Source organism: Sesamum indicum, linkage group LG10 (assembly GCF_026168435.1).
Source record: "Sesamum indicum cultivar Baizhima isolate 11 linkage group LG10, ASM2616843v1, whole genome shotgun sequence".
Taxonomy (NCBI): Eukaryota; Viridiplantae; Streptophyta; class Magnoliopsida; order Lamiales; family Pedaliaceae; genus Sesamum; species Sesamum indicum.
In genome coordinates, this window is record NC_142666.1 from 14,871,288 (window position 1) to 14,891,091 (window position 19,804).

The window sequence follows — 19,804 nt, forward strand, 5'->3', positions numbered from 1 at the left end:
TTATGCAGTAGACAATATCCCACCCACATGGCGGGGTTCGAACCTATAACTTCTAAAATTATGAAGCCTCAGCTTCGTCAACTGAGCTATGCCTCATCGATAAATAAATTCTTTTTCTAATCAAACTATTTTTATATATCTTAACTCTTATAAAGGTAATTTAATCATACAAGATTTGTTCCACCTCCATTAAGTTAGTAAAAGGTCACACACAAAAAAAAATCTATTTTGATTTATATTATATAATTGAGGATAATAATATAAAAAAATACATATTTAATCCAATTTCTATCAAATAATACTAATTCAAATAATTATGAAAATATCAATTCAAACATTTCCTCCCAATTCAAATCATTATAGAAATAAAAACGCATGCTAAATGCGGAACAATATAGAGATAATTCTCTAGTAATAATTCAAAAACACTAACAAAGTTTTATGTCCAACAACCATTCGCACTATTTGCAAAAAATAAACAGAGAAAAATCGAAAGCCGCTCCAAGAATATTAATGTACTTTTATATATTGTCGGTTGTGAGTCGAATATAATTGTTTATGCATACTTTAATACATTACAGTGTTGTGTTTGCACAAAATAAGAAATACATTTCAATTATTATTTTTTATCGAGAGAATTTTGTTTATTAATTTATTAAAACTTTTTATTTCACTAGCCAAAAGAAAAAGTCAAAATGATTTATTTATTAAAACTAATAAAAAAAAGTATGAAAAATAGCCAAAAAAAAAAAAAATAGATGCGGGCTTTGGCTTCTTATCGTGACTACAGCTCCTTATCGTCAGCGCTCCTCCCTCAACTGCCACCTGCTCGGTTGGATTTTGCTCTCTTACGTTTAAAATAAAGCAATTTCGAGTAAAAAATTCTGAGAAGGGTCGAAGTTTCAAAACAGCTTCCGAGGCCTGCGCCACACGTGTAATTGGACAAGAACAGTAAACTGCGGTGCATGGCAAATTCTAGGCTGTTTGTTTTGCCGGAAAATAGAATAGGGGAGAAAAGTTCTTTGTGCATGACAGGGTGATTTTAGGGGATTTGCAGTGTCACTATTTGGAAAATCCATGTCTAGTATCTTTAACCTTTCAAAACTGCTAACTAGAAGAACTAATCAAAAGTTGCCGCCTTTCTCACACACAGATTCAAGATTCACCTCTACTACCTCTGTCTTACTACCAACCCACCAGCAAATAGCCCATCTCATTCTGGACCAGAAATCAGCAAACAAAGCTCTCCAAACCTTCGAATGGGCCTCGAAGATTCCCAACTTCACCCACACGCTGTCCACTTACCGAGCTTTGATCCACAAGCTCTGTACTTTCCGACAATTTGAAGTTGTCGAACAATTGCTTGATGAAATGCCCACGAAAATTGGTTTGTCCCCTGATGATGACATTTTCATCACTGTTGTCCGTGGTTTTGGGCGGGCTAGAAAGACAAGGGACATGATTAGAGTGCTTGATTTGGTGCCCAAGTTTGGTAAAGGGGCCCCGTCTTTGAAGCTGTTGAATACAATTCTTGATGTTCTGGTGAAGGAAGATATTGATATTGCTAGGGAGTTCTACAGGAAGAAAATGATGGGGAATGGCCTGAAGGGTGATGATTACACTTACGGGATTTTGATGAAAGGCTTTTGCTTAACAAATAGAATAGGTGATGGGTTTAAGCTTCTGCAAGTAATGAAGACTCACGGTGTCAAGGTGAATGTTATTGTGTACAATACATTGATGTATGCTCTTTGTAAGAATGGAAAGGTTGGTAGAGCTAGGAGCCTAATGAATGAAATGGAGGAATATAGTGATGTGACTTTTAATATTCTGATATCAGCATATTGTAATGACAACAATCTAGTGCAGGCTCTGGTGATCATGGAAAAATGCTTTAGTTATGGGTTTGTGCCAGATGTTGTCACCTTGACTAAGGTGATAGAAATTCTATGCAATGCGGGGCGTATCTCTGAAGGAGTTGAGGTATTAGAGAGAGTGGAGGGCAATGGAGGGACTCTTGATGTTGTGGCCTATAACACATTGTTGAAGGGTTTTGTTAAAGCAGGAAAAGTAAAAGCAGGATGTGGCTATCTCAAGCAAATGGAGATAAAGGGATGTCTACCAAACACCGATACATACAATGTTCTGATTGCAGGATTCTGTGAGTCTGGAATGTTGGATTCAGCTCTTGATATGTTTGATGAAATGAAAAGGGTCGGTGTACGCTGGGATTTTGTCACATTTGAGACACTAATTCATGGATTCTGTTCTACTGGAAGGATTCGGGATGGGTTTAAGATCTTCGAATTAATGGTTGAGGGTAAAGGTGGTTGTGCTGGCCGTATTGGTCCTTATAATAGCATTTTATACGGTTTATACAAGGAAACTTGTCTTGATGAAGCACTAGAGTTTCTAAACTATATGAGAAATTTTTTCCCTTGTGCTGTGGGTCGGAGTTTGAGGATTCTGCAATTATGTCAAGAGGGGGGCATAGAGGAAGCAAAGCAAATTCTTGATAAGATGATTGAAGAAGGAGGCTTTCCAAGTGCTCTTGTATATGCAAGTTTGATTCAAGGATTTTCCAAAAGTGGACGCATGAAGGAAGCAGTAGAGCTAATGAATAAGATGATTGGCCATGGTTATTTCCCAGTTGCATCAACTTTTAATGCTTTGATCAGTGGGTTCTGCCAGCTGGGAAAAGTTGGGACAGCGGCGAGGCTAATGGAGGACCTAAAGATGAGAGGTTGCTTGCCTGATTCTGAAAGCTATGGCCTTATAATCAAAGCCTTTTGTAGGCAAGGGGACTTCCATGAAGCCTTAATGTTGTTTATGCAAATGGTGGAGAAGGGTATTAGACCTGATTATTATGCATGGAATTCGTTGATTCTGGTGGCATTAGAAGGCAAGAATTTGTTCCAAGAGCATGAACTAATGCAGTGGCTGATTGAAACCTGATTTTCATCAAGAAAACCAAGGGTTCAATCGTTTCTTCCTGCATTTCCTTTTTGTCATCTTTGATTAATTAATACTACAGTTCAAGATTTTCACAATTGAAAAGCATAATCAAATTTGACAAATAAAATTCTTTCTTTGACCATGAATATCTTAATTTTTCAATGAGAAAGACATATGTTATGTAAAGAAACCACCAGAGCAGAAAGACAAGAATTCATGTATACCAAACTATTATGATCCAGTGAATGCTTATGGGAATACCAAACTTCCAATATGGCAAAATTGAACTTTTTGTTTCCTAGGACAGGGATTTGAACTTTTGGTGTTCCCTACTTTATGGGGTTAATTTTTTTGGTCCCGTAAAATTAAAAAAGGTTCCAAATTTGGTTCCATGCACTAATCCTAAGTACCAAATATGTTAGGTTTTGGAACCACATCTGCAATCTTTTTTAATTTTGTGGGACAAAAAATATTAATCCTTTAAAGTTGTGGGTAAAAAATGCAACGATTCTATCATACGGGATTAAAAGTACAATGCCCTCCACTCTTTCACCTCCCTTCCCCTCCGTGTACTTGTGTTTGTGGAGGTAGAGGAGGAAAGGTGAACAATAATGGGTATCTTCGGACCATTTCGAGCACTTGGATACTTAACAACTCAGGTTCCGGGCTCCATACAGCTGCTCGACACCACCGAGACATTCGTCACAGAAAGTGTTGGCAAAGCTTTTGATCAAATTGATTTGAGTCATGAAAATAACAATATAGGATAGAAGTTTAGAGTAACCTCTGAGTTGTTATGTTTCATCAGCCATAGTTTTCAGATGGCCCTTAATGTGATGAGGTTACGAAGGATTCATGTATGTAATAAAGTTGTTAATGTTATTGTTTAATATAGTTGACTCACATATTCTACTTTAGTATGGTGGCTCTACTTGGCTTGTTTATTTATTACAAGATGATTTTAGTATTAAAGGCATCAAGAGAAGACATTCTTTGTGAGCTCATGTACTGCAACTTTTGCTTATCTGAGTTACTGAGAATAATTTGGAGCTGCTGTGCTCACTATGCATCAGCTTTTTGAATATGTTGTTGGTTGGAGCCTAGAGGTGTCAAAAAAAATCAGATTGGAAGGACAAAGCCATAAACAGCTTCTTGCCATAACATAACTGGACTGAATCTCTTTAGTGTTTAACATGTGATTGGATGGTGAAATCATTTGTGATTGCACAGACATTTTGGTAGAGGTTAAATACCAACTAATCTACTTGGACTTGTCTGCTGCAAGTCTTGTCTGATATGCTGTTGTCTTATGTATAAATGCAATGGGAGCCTTTAACAAAAAGAAGAATAAAGTGTTTGGATGAATAATTATCCCTTGACATACTATGAGCATTTTAAGATAATCTAAAATGACTAGCAGAACTGGTAAAACAAACAAGTCAGATTTACCTAAGATCAACGGAGACTATCAAACTTTCATCACGAATTGCCACGTGGCCCTTCTTAGTTCCTTCAGTCGACTACACAGCTTAGTTTCTTGAGGATGACTTTATTTTTATTTCAGATTCTTTTCCATGTATGCGAAGATAGAATTTGAATTTATGTCTGACTGTTGTTGGTAGATACCTTGAAACTTCTTAAACATTTGAGCAGTGTCTGGGTGGTGTAGTTGGTTATCACGCTAGTCTCACACACTAGAGGTCCCCGGTTCGAACCCGGGCTCAGACATTCCTGTTTCAGATTTAACCTTTTTCCTTGCCAAACAATTTTATATGAATATTCAATTTGAATTATAATATATTTTGACCAAAAGTTCATATTTCAATTTAGATCATTATAAAGCAAAACTGTTGTTGTGTTCTCCGACTCAGTTGTTGAGATGTGTATGAATGAACTCTCGAAGAACTGCACCCTCTAAATCAGCAAAATAGTCTAGTAATTAAGCTATAAACCTTTTCATTAGAATATCAAGAGAATTTGGACCTAAATGCCAATGCATAACTCATTATTTTATGTTTTTTAATTAATTTGGACAAAACATCACAACAAAGGATTGAATAGGTAAATGAATTGAGTCCAACATTAGTATCAGTGTTCAGTTCAGTTATGCAGTAGCAATGCATGCAAGTGAAAATTTAGTAACACAGACCAAGAATCATTGTTCGCGTGTACTTGTCAGACTGTTGCTGAGTAATTTTTGGATATCAAACGTACCTCCCCAGAAGGTAATTTTAATGTGGTTTGCGATACCAGAAGCAAGTGTTGGTGGTCATAGAGATAATGAGCAGAGGTGAAAAAGTGTGTCTGACAACAGGAAATATATACCAGAATACTCATCTTCTATGCAACATAAGAATGCTACCCAAAGACACTGCACAGAACGTAAGTTTGCTCTTCTCTAATATAAATATACACCACGGGAAAAGAAAACAACTGCAGAAGATGCTAAGGAGTAGGCATGTTCCAGTTGTTGTGTCGACCGTGATGAAATGCAAAAGAAAGTGTCAAACTTGATTGAATGCATCACTAATCTCTTTCTTTGTAAATATTACAATTCTTTCATGTTCTCACCAAGCGTTTGTTAGGATAATTGCCTTCCAAGCAATAGACCCGCCGGCAAACGCCTCATACTGTTTTTACTTAATTACAAAATAATTTTCTGTGTGGTGATTGCGTACTGACGGGGTGATGAGTACTAACTACTATTGTATTCCTATCCAGCGGTTAATGAGTTCGGTCTGCAAACTTATTAACTTATCTGCAATCGTCCTATCCGAGTCTGAAAACATAAAATAAAGTTAATAAGTTCCATTTGTGCATGATATGCAACATAACATAACAAAAATTCGGACACAAAGGGCAAAAACACATATTCTAGGACGTCCATATATACATATGCAGACATGAGCAGTGAACCTAGTATTACTATATTACTTTGCTATCAGACAGACTTCTGTTCTATGCAACACAAACCTTTTACAATGTCCGTCGTTGTCTCAGTGCTCGTCGCCTTCCGATTTATGCAGATTGTGAAGAATGTACAAAGAAGCCGAAGACAAGAATACACACACAGAGTAGCTCAACAACTCCATCCCAGTAGTTATTGTTGCCATCTTGCTCCTCTCAAACATCTTCACCAGAAGGATCATCACAATCACATGTCCTACTTTCGTCTTCAGCTCGTCAATTGAACTGATCTTCATCCACTTTGGCCTCTCCTGCAGTTGTGTACAAGTTACCGGTTACAAACACCAGAAACAAGCGAATGGAGGAATATGAAAAACGGTCTGCGTTCTTGCTATCAGTTTGAGGAAGTTCTTAGTTACTAGCAATCGGAGCACACTGTGTGTTGTGTGTGCATAATTTGAATCTTTATAAAAAAATATAAAATGAACGATTCATTAAAGCTGTCCAAAATGAAATTAGAATTAAGGATGCGGTAATATTACCTTCAAAGCAAACATGCCAAATAAGGAAGAGCCCTTGAGTGCTCGGTCAATGGCGGGAGGTATATCGGGAGGCACGTTTGAAATGAATAATCCATACAAGCCCATCCCAAATATTAACATGACGGTCCCAGCCAGATATACATCTGCACTAACGAAACTATGATCTCAATCAGGAAAGAGAGAAAATTTGATGAGCAAGTTTTGCTTTCAAGGTGTTTGATAAATGCCTGATTAAATCTTTGTTGACTTGTTTGGTTTTGCTTGGTCTTTGGTATCACTGTTGTGGGAATGAAAAATGATGTATTGTTATATGAATTGGAGATGAAGTTTGGATTTTTTTGTATTGTGTATTATTATATGCATTGAAGAAAGTTCAAGAAACCACTGTTGTTGTTTGTGAAGAGAGAGAAATTTAGCAAACTAGTCTTCATTTAGCACCATCTCATTGTTATATATATATTTTTTAATATTTCGGTTTTTCAACCAAAAAAACCGGTTATGACAGAAACCAAAGCAAAGCTTCTCAGTTCGGTTTCGATTTCTGAATACAGGGAACCAAACTTTGGGTTAACTGAACTGAAAAATGACCAAAAACAGTTCAGCTAATTACTGTCGAAGTAGCTTTCCCGCTGTAAGAGCTGTAAGAAACTCACCAATAGCTTCAACTAATCGTAGAACCATTTGCCCAGAATGGACCCCTTTGACGCAGCTTATCCAATAAACTTTATATGCATCAAATATGTAGACGCATCCCTACAAAAAATTCAGTCATTCTGAACAGATCTTTGATACAAACAAGTGAGAGGTTCATCAATCGCATGCTTGTGAGGATGAACTATTAATTTTACTTCTAGTAAAGGAAATAAGCCTCTTAGATGAGATAACGAATCAGCAAAAACATGTGAGCAGAATTTATATTTGTGAGAAACCCAAAAGATTGTTTTCAAGCCCTTGCAATAATGTCTTGCATCCAGGGGTAATTTATCGTGTGAACGTAGGCCAGGTGAGGTTCATATTATAAGAAACCAGCTTGGGTATGCTTAAATTATTTAAAAGAACAATTATAACAGAAAAGAAGTATTTACAGAATCATGGTCAAGATTCCTACTGCTTGAGCTGATAATTTGAGATGAGAAAGTGAAAGGGATTCCTGAAAATTACATTGAGAAAGCACAACAGAGAACCTGCTAACGAACCCCCAACTGCTAGAAGTGCCAAGAAGCGAAAGTCGAATATGACCTGCACAGGTAGAAGAAAAGCAACATATCTCATAGGAAAAAGGAAAATCATAATAAGCATATTTACTAATCTGGATAGAGTATGTCAGGATTTTGAAGGTATTGTTTCAATCAAGATTCGTCAAGAAATATTCATCAACATATCAAATAGATTGTATTCTTCACTTCATCAACAGGGAAAAACCTTTAGAATTTGTTTATTTGCTTCCACACGGCAAAAGAGTTCAAATCCTTCAATTCTCATCTTAAACTATACTTTGTAAAATATTCATGCATTTCAAATCCATTTCATGTGGAACCATTTGAAATCGTCTTTTCAAATCTTCAATACAAATACTAATCCATCCTTTCAAATGGAGGCTTAGTCATTTTGAAGAGAATGCTGGAAAGTTCTGGTCAATTTATTGTACATGTTTTCTTCTTAACTCTCATGTAACAAAAGCGAAAAGAACCCTCTTCCATCCCCATAACCTCAATTGTTCGCCTCCATGTTTGGCATTTCAGCCAACGAATGGTTTAAAAGATTACATTTAGGATCATGCTGTCCAAGTTTGAACACTTAGCCAACTGACTCGCCTCCTCAAATAGAAATGCTTGATATGCAGTCTGAATAAACGGTTCAAGGAAATTAACCATGCGCTTACTCGAATGTGCAGCAAGACACTAGGCCACATAATCATCAACACACAAGAGGCATGATTTCTCTTTACTTAATAGTTAATACCTGTATAAAAACTTCCAAAGCATATCCAACTATAAACTAACACAAATCATTTAGATTCCACTACCTGAGGAATAATGACGAACATGATAAGCACAACACAACATCACCATCGATGAAGCTAAGCTTGTAGTTATGATTGTCAAAGTCACAGAGGGGATTCGGCCTATAATTCTACAAGGAATACTTCTTCCATTGAAGCAAAATCTAGAGCAAAACCACAGCCCCGTTACACAGAAGTCTACATACCTTCTCAATGGTAGACTCAGTAGACTGTACAAATTTCACGACCGCGCTCCCATTCGTATTCGCCAAAGCATAATCGTAGGGTGACTCCGGCGACTTCAAAGGCTCAACAAACTGCCCTTTCGGAATCGACCCTTTTGCGGATACACTCAAACTCCCAGTTCCTGTCGCTGGTGAAGATTCATGAAAAGCTGCGGATGAAGATGAAGAAGAAGAAGGGCTCAAAGAATCAAAAGAAGATGAAATTTTTCTGGGAATTTTCTTGGCAGAGCGTGGAGTGGATATGCAGGTAAAGAAAGGGTTGGCTGAAACTGAAGATGAGAGCGCAGCCATTGAAGAGAGAGAGAGAGAGAGAGAAGCGTCTGAAATGGAGGAAGTTTGCGGGGCTGTAGGAAGAGGAGACATTTGTCGATCAGGGCTTTGTGTTTCTTGGCGGGTAGTGTAGTGGAGTTTAAATCATTTTTCTATTACAAATTACTTGATGGATATTTGTTCGATTCTTACAGGTGGAAAACTTTCATGCTTATCATTTATTCTGCAATTAAAGAAGAACAAGTTTCATTCACACTGACAATCCACGGAAACGTTGATGTAATTGTTTATTGGTTTATTCATATTAATGGAAAAAAAAAATGCACATTTTACTTGTGAATCGCGAATTATGACATTACTATATCAAGGTATTTACTAATAAATAAAAAGACTTTGAAAGTCTTGGGACCAAGTGCTCAATCGGGGTCAATGTAATTTGGGTGGACGCTACAATAGATAAACACGTTATGGTCACACTAAAAGGAATTTCGATGATTACTCTCAAAGGATCAAGTCGTAGAAAACTTAGGAATGTTTAGTAAGTATGTGAGTGATCTTAGAGTGACCAGACCCCGGTTTTGGGGATGAAGAACCATATGCCTATATAAGGGTAGATATGTACAATGTTATGGGCTCCTTTGAATTAGATTTTGATTTGATGGAGGGAAGTGAGTCGTACAAGTCCAACTGATAAAGACAGAAGGTGGTTCAGGGAAGATTAGCAAACGAGTTACCAAGGAATTATGAGTGTGTTGATAACATACTAGGTTAAACTTTGTTAAGCTTATATGGAATTTGATACCATTATAAATATCTTTTTATTATTTGAGAAATCACTAATATCTCTATACCAATATTCATTCAACAATTGACCTATTTTATTAGTTTTTGTTAGCGTTCCATTCAATTTTATAATAAAATTGTCCAAAATATCCTTTTAAATGCCAAACACCATTTTACTTATCTGTAAAAAATATATATTAATTTTATTATAACGTCCATCCAATATTAAATTCTTTTATATTTTTTTTTCAATTATCGTCCAAAGCTTACATAATCATGTCATATATCAAGCGGTATCAATAAATTCTCAAACAATCAAAGATTTTTTCACTATATGTGGATTCGTTTTTGGTTCATTGTTTGTATCAAAATATTTTTCTTCATTTTGACTTGGCTTTTACTGTTAGAAACTCAAAAAAACAAGATGCCACTCGCTTGGTCACATTGGATTTCCTGCTGTAAATCCAATTATATACACACCATCATATTCAAAAGTTAAATCATCTCATGTATTTAAAGATAGATCAACAACAGCATGCATGCACTACAATAAACAGACTGCTTAGGTTTCCAAATCAGAGTAGCAATGAGAAATATAGTGCCACTAAACCTCCAAATCAGTTGGAGCTTGAAAATGCAACCAGTTGTTTAAAATGCTATGCTGATGAACAATCTGAGATAGGGTGATGAGTTTCATTTGACTGATGAAGCATGCTCTCTTATTCTTCTTATATCAACGAGATGCAGAAGAATGTAAGGAAAACGACACACATGTTGAGTTATATCATACTTCCCCTGAACAAGATAGCAAATCAAACTGCACATAAACTGATATTGCAGAGTTCCTATGCTCTCAACATCTTGTATTATACGGTTGATGAAGAACAATCTCTCAACACATAAATTCTTTTACTCTACGAGTTCATCAACATCAGAAACTGAAACAGACAGGAGAAATACTTTATACCAATTCTCTACAATTCAATGTACTCAAATGAAAGAATTGAAGCGAGTGAAATAAGCTTCGCAGAATTAGTTTTGTTATGAAAACCTTCTGTTTCTACAAACCACCCAAGATTTTCTACGATATTAGTAACAACTGAGATGAAAGAAGTGAGGACAAGCGCTAGAAATACACTTACCCAACTCTTCCCTAGGAGATCTGCACAGCATTGTTCACTTTGCAACCCATGCTATCTCTCAATTTTGATACAGATAAATACCAGTAAACTTGCAAGTTAACAATATAGCTTATTACAAGCAGCTGGAAATCAGTTGCCTATGTGAAGGGTGGAGAAGAACAAACTAAAACTAATACAAAAAGTGCTGAAGGCACAGTTCATGCAGTAATTGCATTAATCAAACAGCTATAACCAGAAAATGTTCACCAGCAGAAGAAAAACAAACCGGAGATCACATCATATTACTGCCATACTAGCCATAATCGAGAGGTAACTTAAGATGCATGTAATATGGAACCAAGACTCCAGTCCATTTAAGGATCACACAAGAAGCACAACCATCTCCATCGGATTCAAGAACATCGAATTTCACAAAACTTGCAAAGCTCAGTCCACGACTATACTTATCAAATCACATGCAGAGTCACATTCAACTTGAAACCCTCCTCCTTATTGATTGCAAAAGAAGATTTCATGAGGAATATGCATCATGTCTCAAGCATCACGTAATCGAATCATTCGCAATGTTCAAGCACAAGCACCACTCAGAAATCACCCAATGAGCTGAAAAGTAAAGGCACATACATACAACCTACAAAACTACAATCAAGGAATTTTCAGATACAAAAATGGAGTTCTTACATGAAAGCATCCAAAACAACGCAATATACAATAAGCTAGCGTAATTGCATCTGAAAAGTCAAACTTTATATATGAGGAAAATCTCCAGAAATACAAATTACATTCCCTCTTCAGCACGCCACCAAAGTCACAATTTTCTACGACGAACAACTCAAGCAGCTCTCTCAGTCCCTCCCCACTTCTCCTAATTTCTCCTCCGATAGTTCAAAAGACAACCCGGAACTGAGGCGCGTCGGAGCCACTCGCCGGCAGGATCTCCCACCGGCACGGCTCGAGTTCGTCGGAAACGGGACAGTAGCCCGCCAGAGTCACCTTGTCAGCGGAGGCGGCCACCGACCCGAATTCGAAAACCGACACGTCAACTGCTGGAGGGTCGGGTCTCCGGACCTCGACCGCCCCGTTCATGCCCGGGGCCTCCACTGCCTGATGTTTCGGGTCGGGTTTTGAGACCCGAGATTCTTCCTTCTTTCCGTTGCCTTTGCCGAACCAAGATAGAATTCCCATTGCCAAAAAATCCTGGGCAAGTATTAGGGTTTTGAGTTATCCGGAGCCTAACTGGCTATATAACAAAGGGAAGGGAACTTTTGAAAAATTTCTTGTCCATGGTATCTCCAAATGGGCCCATACTGCAATTGAAATGAACCAATTCCACCCCCAAATTTTTACTTGATACTTTTTGTGACAAGGGCCCAAGAACCCTTTAGTTATCATTTGTATTAATGAAAATCTAACCAGATCAAAATAAGAAAAAAAAGGGTGATTTTTGATATTGCAAACGAGTAGATTATCTCCTATGAAAAAAATAACAATTTATCTTCTTATACTTTTTAAAATGAAGCAATTTACCTCTCTGTCTAATGAGGTTGAGGTAAATTGCTTCATTTTAAAAATTAGAGTTGTAATTTGTTATATTTTAAAAAAAACACAGCGCTATTTTTTTTTTATAAGGGAATAATTTGCTCATTTGTAATATCACATGGAGTTTACTTGCATCTTTCCCAAGAAATAAATAACACTCCATATGAAAAACACTTTATTATGTAATACATTTAATTTGAGTTTATTGTAGTATCAGTTAATTGTACTATAAGTTTATTGATCAAATCTTTGTTAGTTTATTGATATTAATCACCGTTTTTATCAAAAATAAAAAAAATTAATTATTTACTGAAAAACACTTTATTTGGAACCACATAACAAATATATTATATGTGGGGGATATCAATTATATGAAGGATAAAAGTATTATTAATATATAATTCATCATTTAAAGTTATAGTATTATATGTAAATTTTTAAATAATTTTTTCATATACCCAACTTTATATAAGAAATACAAAAAATAAACTTGATAAAAGAATTAATAATTTAGATAAATGTATACTTTATTTTATATAATTCATTTAGATTGAAAACTATGTTAAGATATTTAAATCTAAACTAACATTTATTAGAAAAAATAAAATATTAACTGAATGTATTTTTTGTGTTGTACGACTCATTATAGATCTTAACATAATATATCTTGATGAGAAAATTAATAATTTAGAGGAACATATGCTTTGTGTTATACAATTCATTTTAGAGTGAAAAGTGAACAATATATTAAGGTACTTAAATTCAAATTGATATTACTTATTAAAAAATAAAATATTAGTTGAATGTATTATTTGTATTATATAATTCATTATAAATTGTAAATGATATTACTTAATCGAAAAATTAATAATTTAGATGAACATATATTTTGTATTATACAATTCATTTTAGAGTGAAAAACTATGTTAATGTATTTAAATTTGAACTGATATTACTTTTTTAAAAATAAAATGTTAATTGAATCATGAATATATTTAAGTCTAATCAAATAATTAATTAAATTATTTAACTATAATTAATAGTGATTAACTAAAATAACAATATAATTATTTGTAGTTAAAAAAAAAGACTTAAAAGTCAAAATTCGAAATTTCTCTTTGAACCCGGGTCGAGGCGGGTCAGACCTATATTATGGATTGTATTTGGTTAATTCGGAAAATTATTGCGGAGGGTATTTGTGTACTTTTGACAAACAGAAAAATCCAAAAATAAACGCCTACTCCTCGTCGTCTCGCCTCCATTAAGTTAAACCCCTTGCTGTATTTTTGTCGCTAAACCCTGAAACGAGGTCGCCGCTCGCCGCCCGTCGCCCGTCGCCCGTCGCCCGTCGCCCTCCGCTCTTTTACCTCCCTCTCCCACCTTGTACTTGTTTTTCTGGAGGTAGACGAAGAAAGGTGAACGATAATGGGTATATTCGAACCATTTCGAGCGCTCGGATACATAACAACTCAGGTTCCGTTCTCCGTGCAGCGGCTCGGGACTGAGACATTCGTCACAGTCAGCGTTGGCAAAGCCTTTCAAGTTTACAACGTATTTGCTTGCTTCTTCCGAATTGCTTTTTTTCCTTTATGCTGATGTTTTCCCTCCCCTTTATTTCGGAAGAGTTACAGTTTCTGTGTTCGTTAAGAATCTGACTGTTTATTACCTTTCATGGGCAGTGTGCTAAGCTGAGTCTGGTGCTCGTCGGTAAGCTTCCAGCTTTCCTAAATGATTGTTCTATTTCTTTCTTTCTTTTTTTTTTTTTTCTGTTCTCGGGTTTTATTTGGAGCAGGTGTCTTTGAAATTGAGATACTTCGTGGGCTTTCTTTTAACTTTGTTTAAATGTTTGTTTGGTGCAGAGTAGTTTAAAGAGTGTGCACAAATAAGTTTTTTGGTTGGCGATGAAATATTTTGTTTCGCAAAATGTGCAAGTCATATTTGTTTCCAATGATTTTGGATATGTTCATCTCAATTTTTCGGTGTTTCAATTTTAGATGCAAATGCCAAATGTAAAAATTCTTTTTTAAATATTCAGTGTCTCCTCTTCTGGGAAGCTATTCACATGTTTTGGACCTTCTACTGATGTGGTACGGAAAAAATGTTTCTCAGGTGGTTTTTTCTGATTACTTTTGTGAAATGCAGGTCCGCAACTGCCAAAGAAGATACGAGCTTTGGCCTCTTATCGTGACTACACATTTGCAGCATATGGACATAATATAGCTGTTTTTAAGCGTGCTCATCTGGTAAATTTCTGACAAAAATTACTTCTGAGATATAAGATATATTATCTTGCTGCTTTCTTACTTATTGAAGGCCTCCCCTCCCATGTCAAGTATGCCTTTAGTATTCAGGCTTTCCCTGTTGGCTCTGATCAAATTGGTTTGAGTCTTGAGAATAATTATATAGGAGAATTTTAGAGTAACCTCTGTGTTTTTATGTTTCATCAGCCATGGTTTTCTCATGGTCCTTGAACTGATGAGGTGACAAAAGGATTCATGTAGCCAACCTGCACGAGTAGCAATGAGGCCTAGTTTTGTTTAATAGAGTTGATTCTATACATTACATGCTGTAATACTATTTTATTTTAGTATGGTAGCTCTATTTGGGTTGTTTATCTATTACAAGATGATTTTAGTATTAAAGGCATCGAGTGAAGTCATTCTTTGTTGGCTCACATACTGCAACTTTTGCTTATCTGAGTTACTGATTGGATGCAGTCGCTAATTTGATGATTTGTTTTTGTGCTCTCTTGCTCCCTCTCTCTCTCTCTCTATTTGTATGTTGTGTAGTCATAGATAACGCAGAAAAAAAGTATAGAAGACTGCTACAATGTTGTGGTGAACTTATTGTAAGTCAGCTTTTCATCCACATATGAGAATAATTTGGAGCTGCTCACTAATGTTTTTAGAAGGTATTTTCCATAGTGGTTCCAGGATGTTGGAATAGCATCAACTTTTTGAATATTTTCTTCATTAGAGCCTAGAGGTGTCAAAAATCAGATTGAAAGGAAGATGAAAGGACAAAGCCACAAACATTTTGTTGCCATAGAATAACTTGATTGAGTCTCTTTAGTGTTTATCATGTAATTAAATGGTGAAATAATTTATCACTGGTTCTGGTGAGCGGTTTTTTCTGGGAAAAGTAGTTTTTGTGATGATTACACTGATTAGGTGATAGATTAGCCTGCGTTGCTTGCCCCCTAGCTTCAAGGTAGATATGGTACTTGCTCACTCATTAGAAGACTTCTCATGACTATTTCCATATGACGGTACATCAAAATATGACAGTCACAGTAATATGGCCTTCAAGAAACTGACTGCTCTACACCTAAAGTAGTTTCTAGCTATCCAATTTCTAATGTCATAATACATTGGGGTTGATGGGTTAGAATTGTGTTTCTAGAAATTATGATGATTGGTTTTGAGTTTAGGATCTACAAATGCTGATTTTGCTTCTGTTCTTTCCTCCTTTCTTTTGTATGAGAGAAGAAATTTAACATGATTTTGGTTCTCCAAGGGTGATATTGATATATCTTCCCAAAATAGATCATAGGAGAACAGGATCTGATAGATTATTCTCTCTCTCTCTTTAAGAATTTACTCTGCGGCACAGCAATCCAGCAAAAGCTACAAAATTGCTGTCTGCAAAGCTTGATTGTTGTGTGTGGTGTTACATATTGGAGGTCCAAAATGGGATGTGAGAGGTCTATATCGTAATGGCTTATAAGTCTTATGGCTCTTATTCGTGCTGATTTTGACTTCATCAATTAGATTCTTGAAACATTTTTTTGGAAATTTTTATCATAATTCAAAGAAAATTGACTTTAGCATATCAATATTTATGAATGACACATCATTAAAGGCTGTTGGTTTGACAGACTGACTTACCTTGCATGGCCCATGTGAACTGGGACAACAGTGTGAATATGTTTTTTCAATTGTCGATTGAATGTTCGTTCTTTAGGTTTTTGTTCTTGCTGAAATTTCAAAATTCTTGGTCTGGATACTTAAGTGAGTGCTACAGCTTTGGATATGGATAAAGAATGACAAGTGGGTTTCAGATGACACTTTTTGGAGCATGACATGATAAAAAAAACATAGTTTCAAATTCACCAATAAAAGTTTTATTGGAAACAGCATCATCCCTCTTTCTTTATACTCGTTTATGGCAATAACAGTAGGCTTGTTTACATGTGATGATTTTTCCTCGCATAAACTGGATACACATAGTACTTCAAATTTTACAGGTGTCAACTTGGGAAAGCCATAATGCTAAGGTCAATCAGTTGCTTCTTCTCGGTGAACGCATCATCAGCACCGATGTTAAAGGCAACATCTTTATCTGGGCTTTTAAAGGAGTGACTGAGAATCTTTCTCCAGTTGGTCACATTTCACTAGGAAACAAGTTTACTCCAACCTGCATAATGCATCCGGATACTTATCTTGAGCAGGTACCCTCTTTTCACCATTAAATAGCGCTGGCAACATTCTAGCAGGAAATATGGTTATAACTAGCTGCATTAGTTTCCTGTAAACTTCCTCTCAAAATGTATTGTAACAGGTACTTCTTGGAAGTCAAGAAGGTTCTTTGCAACTATGGGACATTAGCACAATGAAAAAAGTTAATGAGTTCAAAGGATGGAATGCAGCCATCTGCTGTTGTGTTTCTTCTCCAGCACTAGATGTTGTTGCTGTTGGCTGTTCTGATGGAAAGATTCATGTTCACAACATTCTTCGTGATATTGAGATTGTTAGTTTCACTCATTCTACAAAAGATCCTGTGACTGCATTATCTTTCAGCACAGATGGGCAGCCTCTTTTAGCGTCTGGTGGTTCATCTGGTGTCATAACTATATGGAATCTTGAGACGAAGAGATTTCACTCTGTCATTAAAGAGGCTCATGATTGCTCTGTAGTTTCTCTTCATTTTTTTGCACGCGAGCCTGTGCTGATGAGTTCATCAGCAGACAACTCCATAAAAATGTGGATTTTTGACACTAGTGAGGGGGATCCTCCTCGTCTCCTACGTTTTAGAAGTGGGCATAGTGCTCCTCCTCTGTGTATCAGATTCTATGCCAATGGAAGACACATCCTTTCTGCTGGCCAGGATCGTGCCTTTCGGCTGTTCTCCGTTATACAGGATCAGCAGAGTAGAGAACTTTCCCAACGTCATGTATCAAAAAGAGCAAAGAATCTCAAAGTCAAGGAAGCAGAAATAAAACTTAAGCCCGTAATTGCATTTGATGTTGCTGAAATCAGGGAGCGCGATTGGTGCAATGTAGTTACATGCCACGTGGATACTGCCCAAGCTTATGTCTGGAGGCTTCAAAATTTTGTGATCGGCGAGCACATTCTATCACCACACCCAGAGGATCCAACACCAGTTAAGGCCTGTGCGATCAGTGCATGTGGCAATTTTGCAGTATTAGGGACTGCAGGTGGTTGGATTGAGCGATTTAATCTTCAATCAGGAATTAGTCGAGGCAGTTACCTGGATATGTCAGAAAGAAAACCCTGTGCTCATGATGGAGAAGTGGTTGGTGTTGCTTGTGACTCAACCAATACCATCATGATAAGTGCTGGTTCCTGTGGAGATGTAAAAGTTTGGGATTTTAAGGGACGTGAATTAAAATCCAGATGGCAAATAGATTGTGCATTAGTCAAGATTGTATATCACCGGTACAATGGTCTTCTGGCTACTGTAGCAGATGATTTAGTTATTCGTTTGTTCGATGTTGTTGCACTAAGAATGGTTCGGAAATTTGAAGGTCATTCGGATCGTATAACAGATGTATGCTTTAGTGAGGATGGAAAATGGCTTTTGACATCCAGCATGGATGGGACTCTCAGAATTTGGGATGTAATCCTAGCTAGACAAATAGATGCTGTACATGTTGATGTGTCTGTGACCGCATTGTCTCTATCACCAAATATGGATGTCTTAGCAACTACTCATGTGGACCAGAATGGGGTTTACCTGTGGGTTAATCAGGGAATGTTTTCCGCCCCTGGTAAAGCTGATTCCTGTGGGAGTGGCACGGAAGTTGTGAGTGTCAATTTGCCCACTGTCTCATCAGTGGAAAAATCTTTAGCTAACAGTTTTGAGGAGGCTAAAGTAAACCCTGAAGAAGCCGAAGATGCTCATCACTTCCCAGTTTCAGATCAACAAATACCCGATCTTGTCACTCTTTCCCTGTTGCCCAAAAGTCATTGGCAGAGCTTGATCAATTTGGATATTATAAAAGCCAGGAACAAGCCAATTGAGCCACCAAAAAAACCCGAGAAGGCTCCTTTTTTCTTGCCATCAATTCCATCCCTCACAGGGGAGATTTTGTTTAAACCTAGAGAACCTGCTGAAGATGAAAAGGATTCACAAGCTGGTGAAGAACAAAAGACAAGGCAAAAAGCTGATTTTCCAGCATCTCACTTCCTTCAATTCCTTCAATCCTCAGCAAAGGATAAGAATTGTAAGAATTTCCTCTTCATCATGGGTTGTCACACATTTTGTTTTTTCCACTGTCCCTTTACCTGGAAAACTCCACCTTCATTTACATGTGTTTGAACCTGTGCAGTTGCAGCATTTACGGATTACATTAAAGGTTTATCTTCTTCAACACTGGATATGGAACTCAGAATGCTTCAGATTATAGATGATGAAGATGAGCAAGAGCCCGGCAAGAGACCGGAGCTGCAGTTCATTGAACTTCTGATGGATTACTTTATACAAGAGGTTTCATGTAGAAACAATTTTGAGTTTATACAGGCAGTAATTCGATTATTCTTAAAGGTAACATTTCATCCTTGCTCCTTTTATTTTTTCTTTTTAATATGATTAGTACGTGCTCCACAAGCATCAACTGCCCCCTTAATATGTTGAGCTAGTTTGTGATCCAAGGATCGTCGAGTAATTAAACAGTGTCCTATTCAATAGATCAACTTTCGGTTTTAAAAAAATGTCTGGTGGTTAAATGTATAACTTCGTCCTCATGTGCTTGTTGATGATTGGTTTCTTGGTGTTGATGTAACGGCATTATTTCTTATGAATAGATTCATGGTGAAAGCATACGCCGCCAGCCAGTTTTACAGGAAAAAGCACGGAAGCTGCTTGAAGTTCAGTCTGCAGTATGGCAAAAAATAGATAAGTTGTTTCAAAGTACAAGATGTATGGTCACATTTCTCAGCAACACACAATTTTGAGTTATCACTTATATTTCCTTCTTGCTGTATTTGGTATCATTTTTGTTTTTGAGCGTAAATTTGTTGTACCCTTGTCTCTGAGATTACAAAATTTTGGTGATTCAATGGGAGGCATGTTATTCTTATTATAATAATAGTGAAAATTTACGAGTTATACTTTTCTTTCTGGGATTCTGAAACTTATCTAATGTTCGCTAGCATTGTAATGTATTCGATTTGAATC

The 19,804-nt window shown here is 36.5% G+C and overlaps 4 protein-coding genes and 1 non-coding gene across 6 annotated transcripts; 3 read left to right on the forward strand and 2 right to left on the reverse strand.

Annotated features, from left to right (window-relative positions):
• The first annotated feature begins 789 nt into the window (after positions 1-789).
• LOC105172124 (Pentatricopeptide repeat (PPR) superfamily protein) lies at positions 790-3,082 on the forward strand. Its single transcript, XM_011093464.3, has one exon. It carries the CDS (start codon positions 1,078-1,080, stop codon positions 2,953-2,955), a length of 1,878 nt encoding a protein of 625 aa, XP_011091766.1. The 5' UTR covers positions 790-1,077; the 3' UTR covers positions 2,956-3,082.
• Positions 3,083-4,609: 1,527 nt separating this feature from the next.
• TRNAV-CAC (transfer RNA valine (anticodon CAC)) lies at positions 4,610-4,683 on the forward strand. Its single transcript has one exon. It is a non-coding gene; the product is annotated as a tRNA-Val (tRNA).
• Positions 4,684-5,457: 774 nt separating this feature from the next.
• Positions 5,458-9,038, reverse strand: LOC105172123 (uncharacterized). 2 transcript variants are annotated; one of them, XM_011093463.3, is made up of 6 exons: positions 8,613-9,038; positions 7,566-7,643; positions 7,058-7,157; positions 6,405-6,547; positions 5,929-6,173; positions 5,458-5,734 (listed from the first exon to the last, which is right to left on the reverse strand). In XM_011093463.3, exons 1-5 carry the CDS (start codon positions 9,012-9,014, stop codon positions 5,952-5,954), a joined length of 945 nt encoding a protein of 314 aa, XP_011091765.1. In that variant the 5' UTR covers positions 9,015-9,038; the 3' UTR covers positions 5,458-5,734; positions 5,929-5,951. The 2 variants fall into 2 exon arrangements, with proteins under 2 accessions (XP_011091765.1, XP_088741723.1); XM_088885597.1 differs by lacking the exon at positions 5,458-5,734 and having other exon boundaries at positions 5,749-6,173.
• A 2,444-nt stretch (positions 9,039-11,482) lies between these two features.
• On the reverse strand, positions 11,483-12,120 carry LOC105172122 (allyl alcohol dehydrogenase-like protein). The gene has a single exon (XM_011093462.3). It carries the CDS (start codon positions 12,029-12,031, stop codon positions 11,732-11,734), a length of 300 nt encoding a protein of 99 aa, XP_011091764.1. The 5' UTR covers positions 12,032-12,120; the 3' UTR covers positions 11,483-11,731.
• Positions 12,121-13,634: 1,514 nt separating this feature from the next.
• On the forward strand, positions 13,635-19,743 carry LOC105172121 (transducin family protein / WD-40 repeat family protein). Its single transcript, XM_011093461.3, has 7 exons — positions 13,635-13,936; positions 14,065-14,092; positions 14,528-14,628; positions 16,632-16,835; positions 16,946-18,851; positions 18,957-19,171; positions 19,432-19,743. The coding sequence occupies exons 1-7, from the start codon at positions 13,811-13,813 to the stop codon at positions 19,579-19,581; spliced, it is 2,730 nt and encodes a 909-aa protein (XP_011091763.2). The 5' UTR covers positions 13,635-13,810; the 3' UTR covers positions 19,582-19,743.
• Positions 19,744-19,804: the final 61 nt, after the last annotated feature.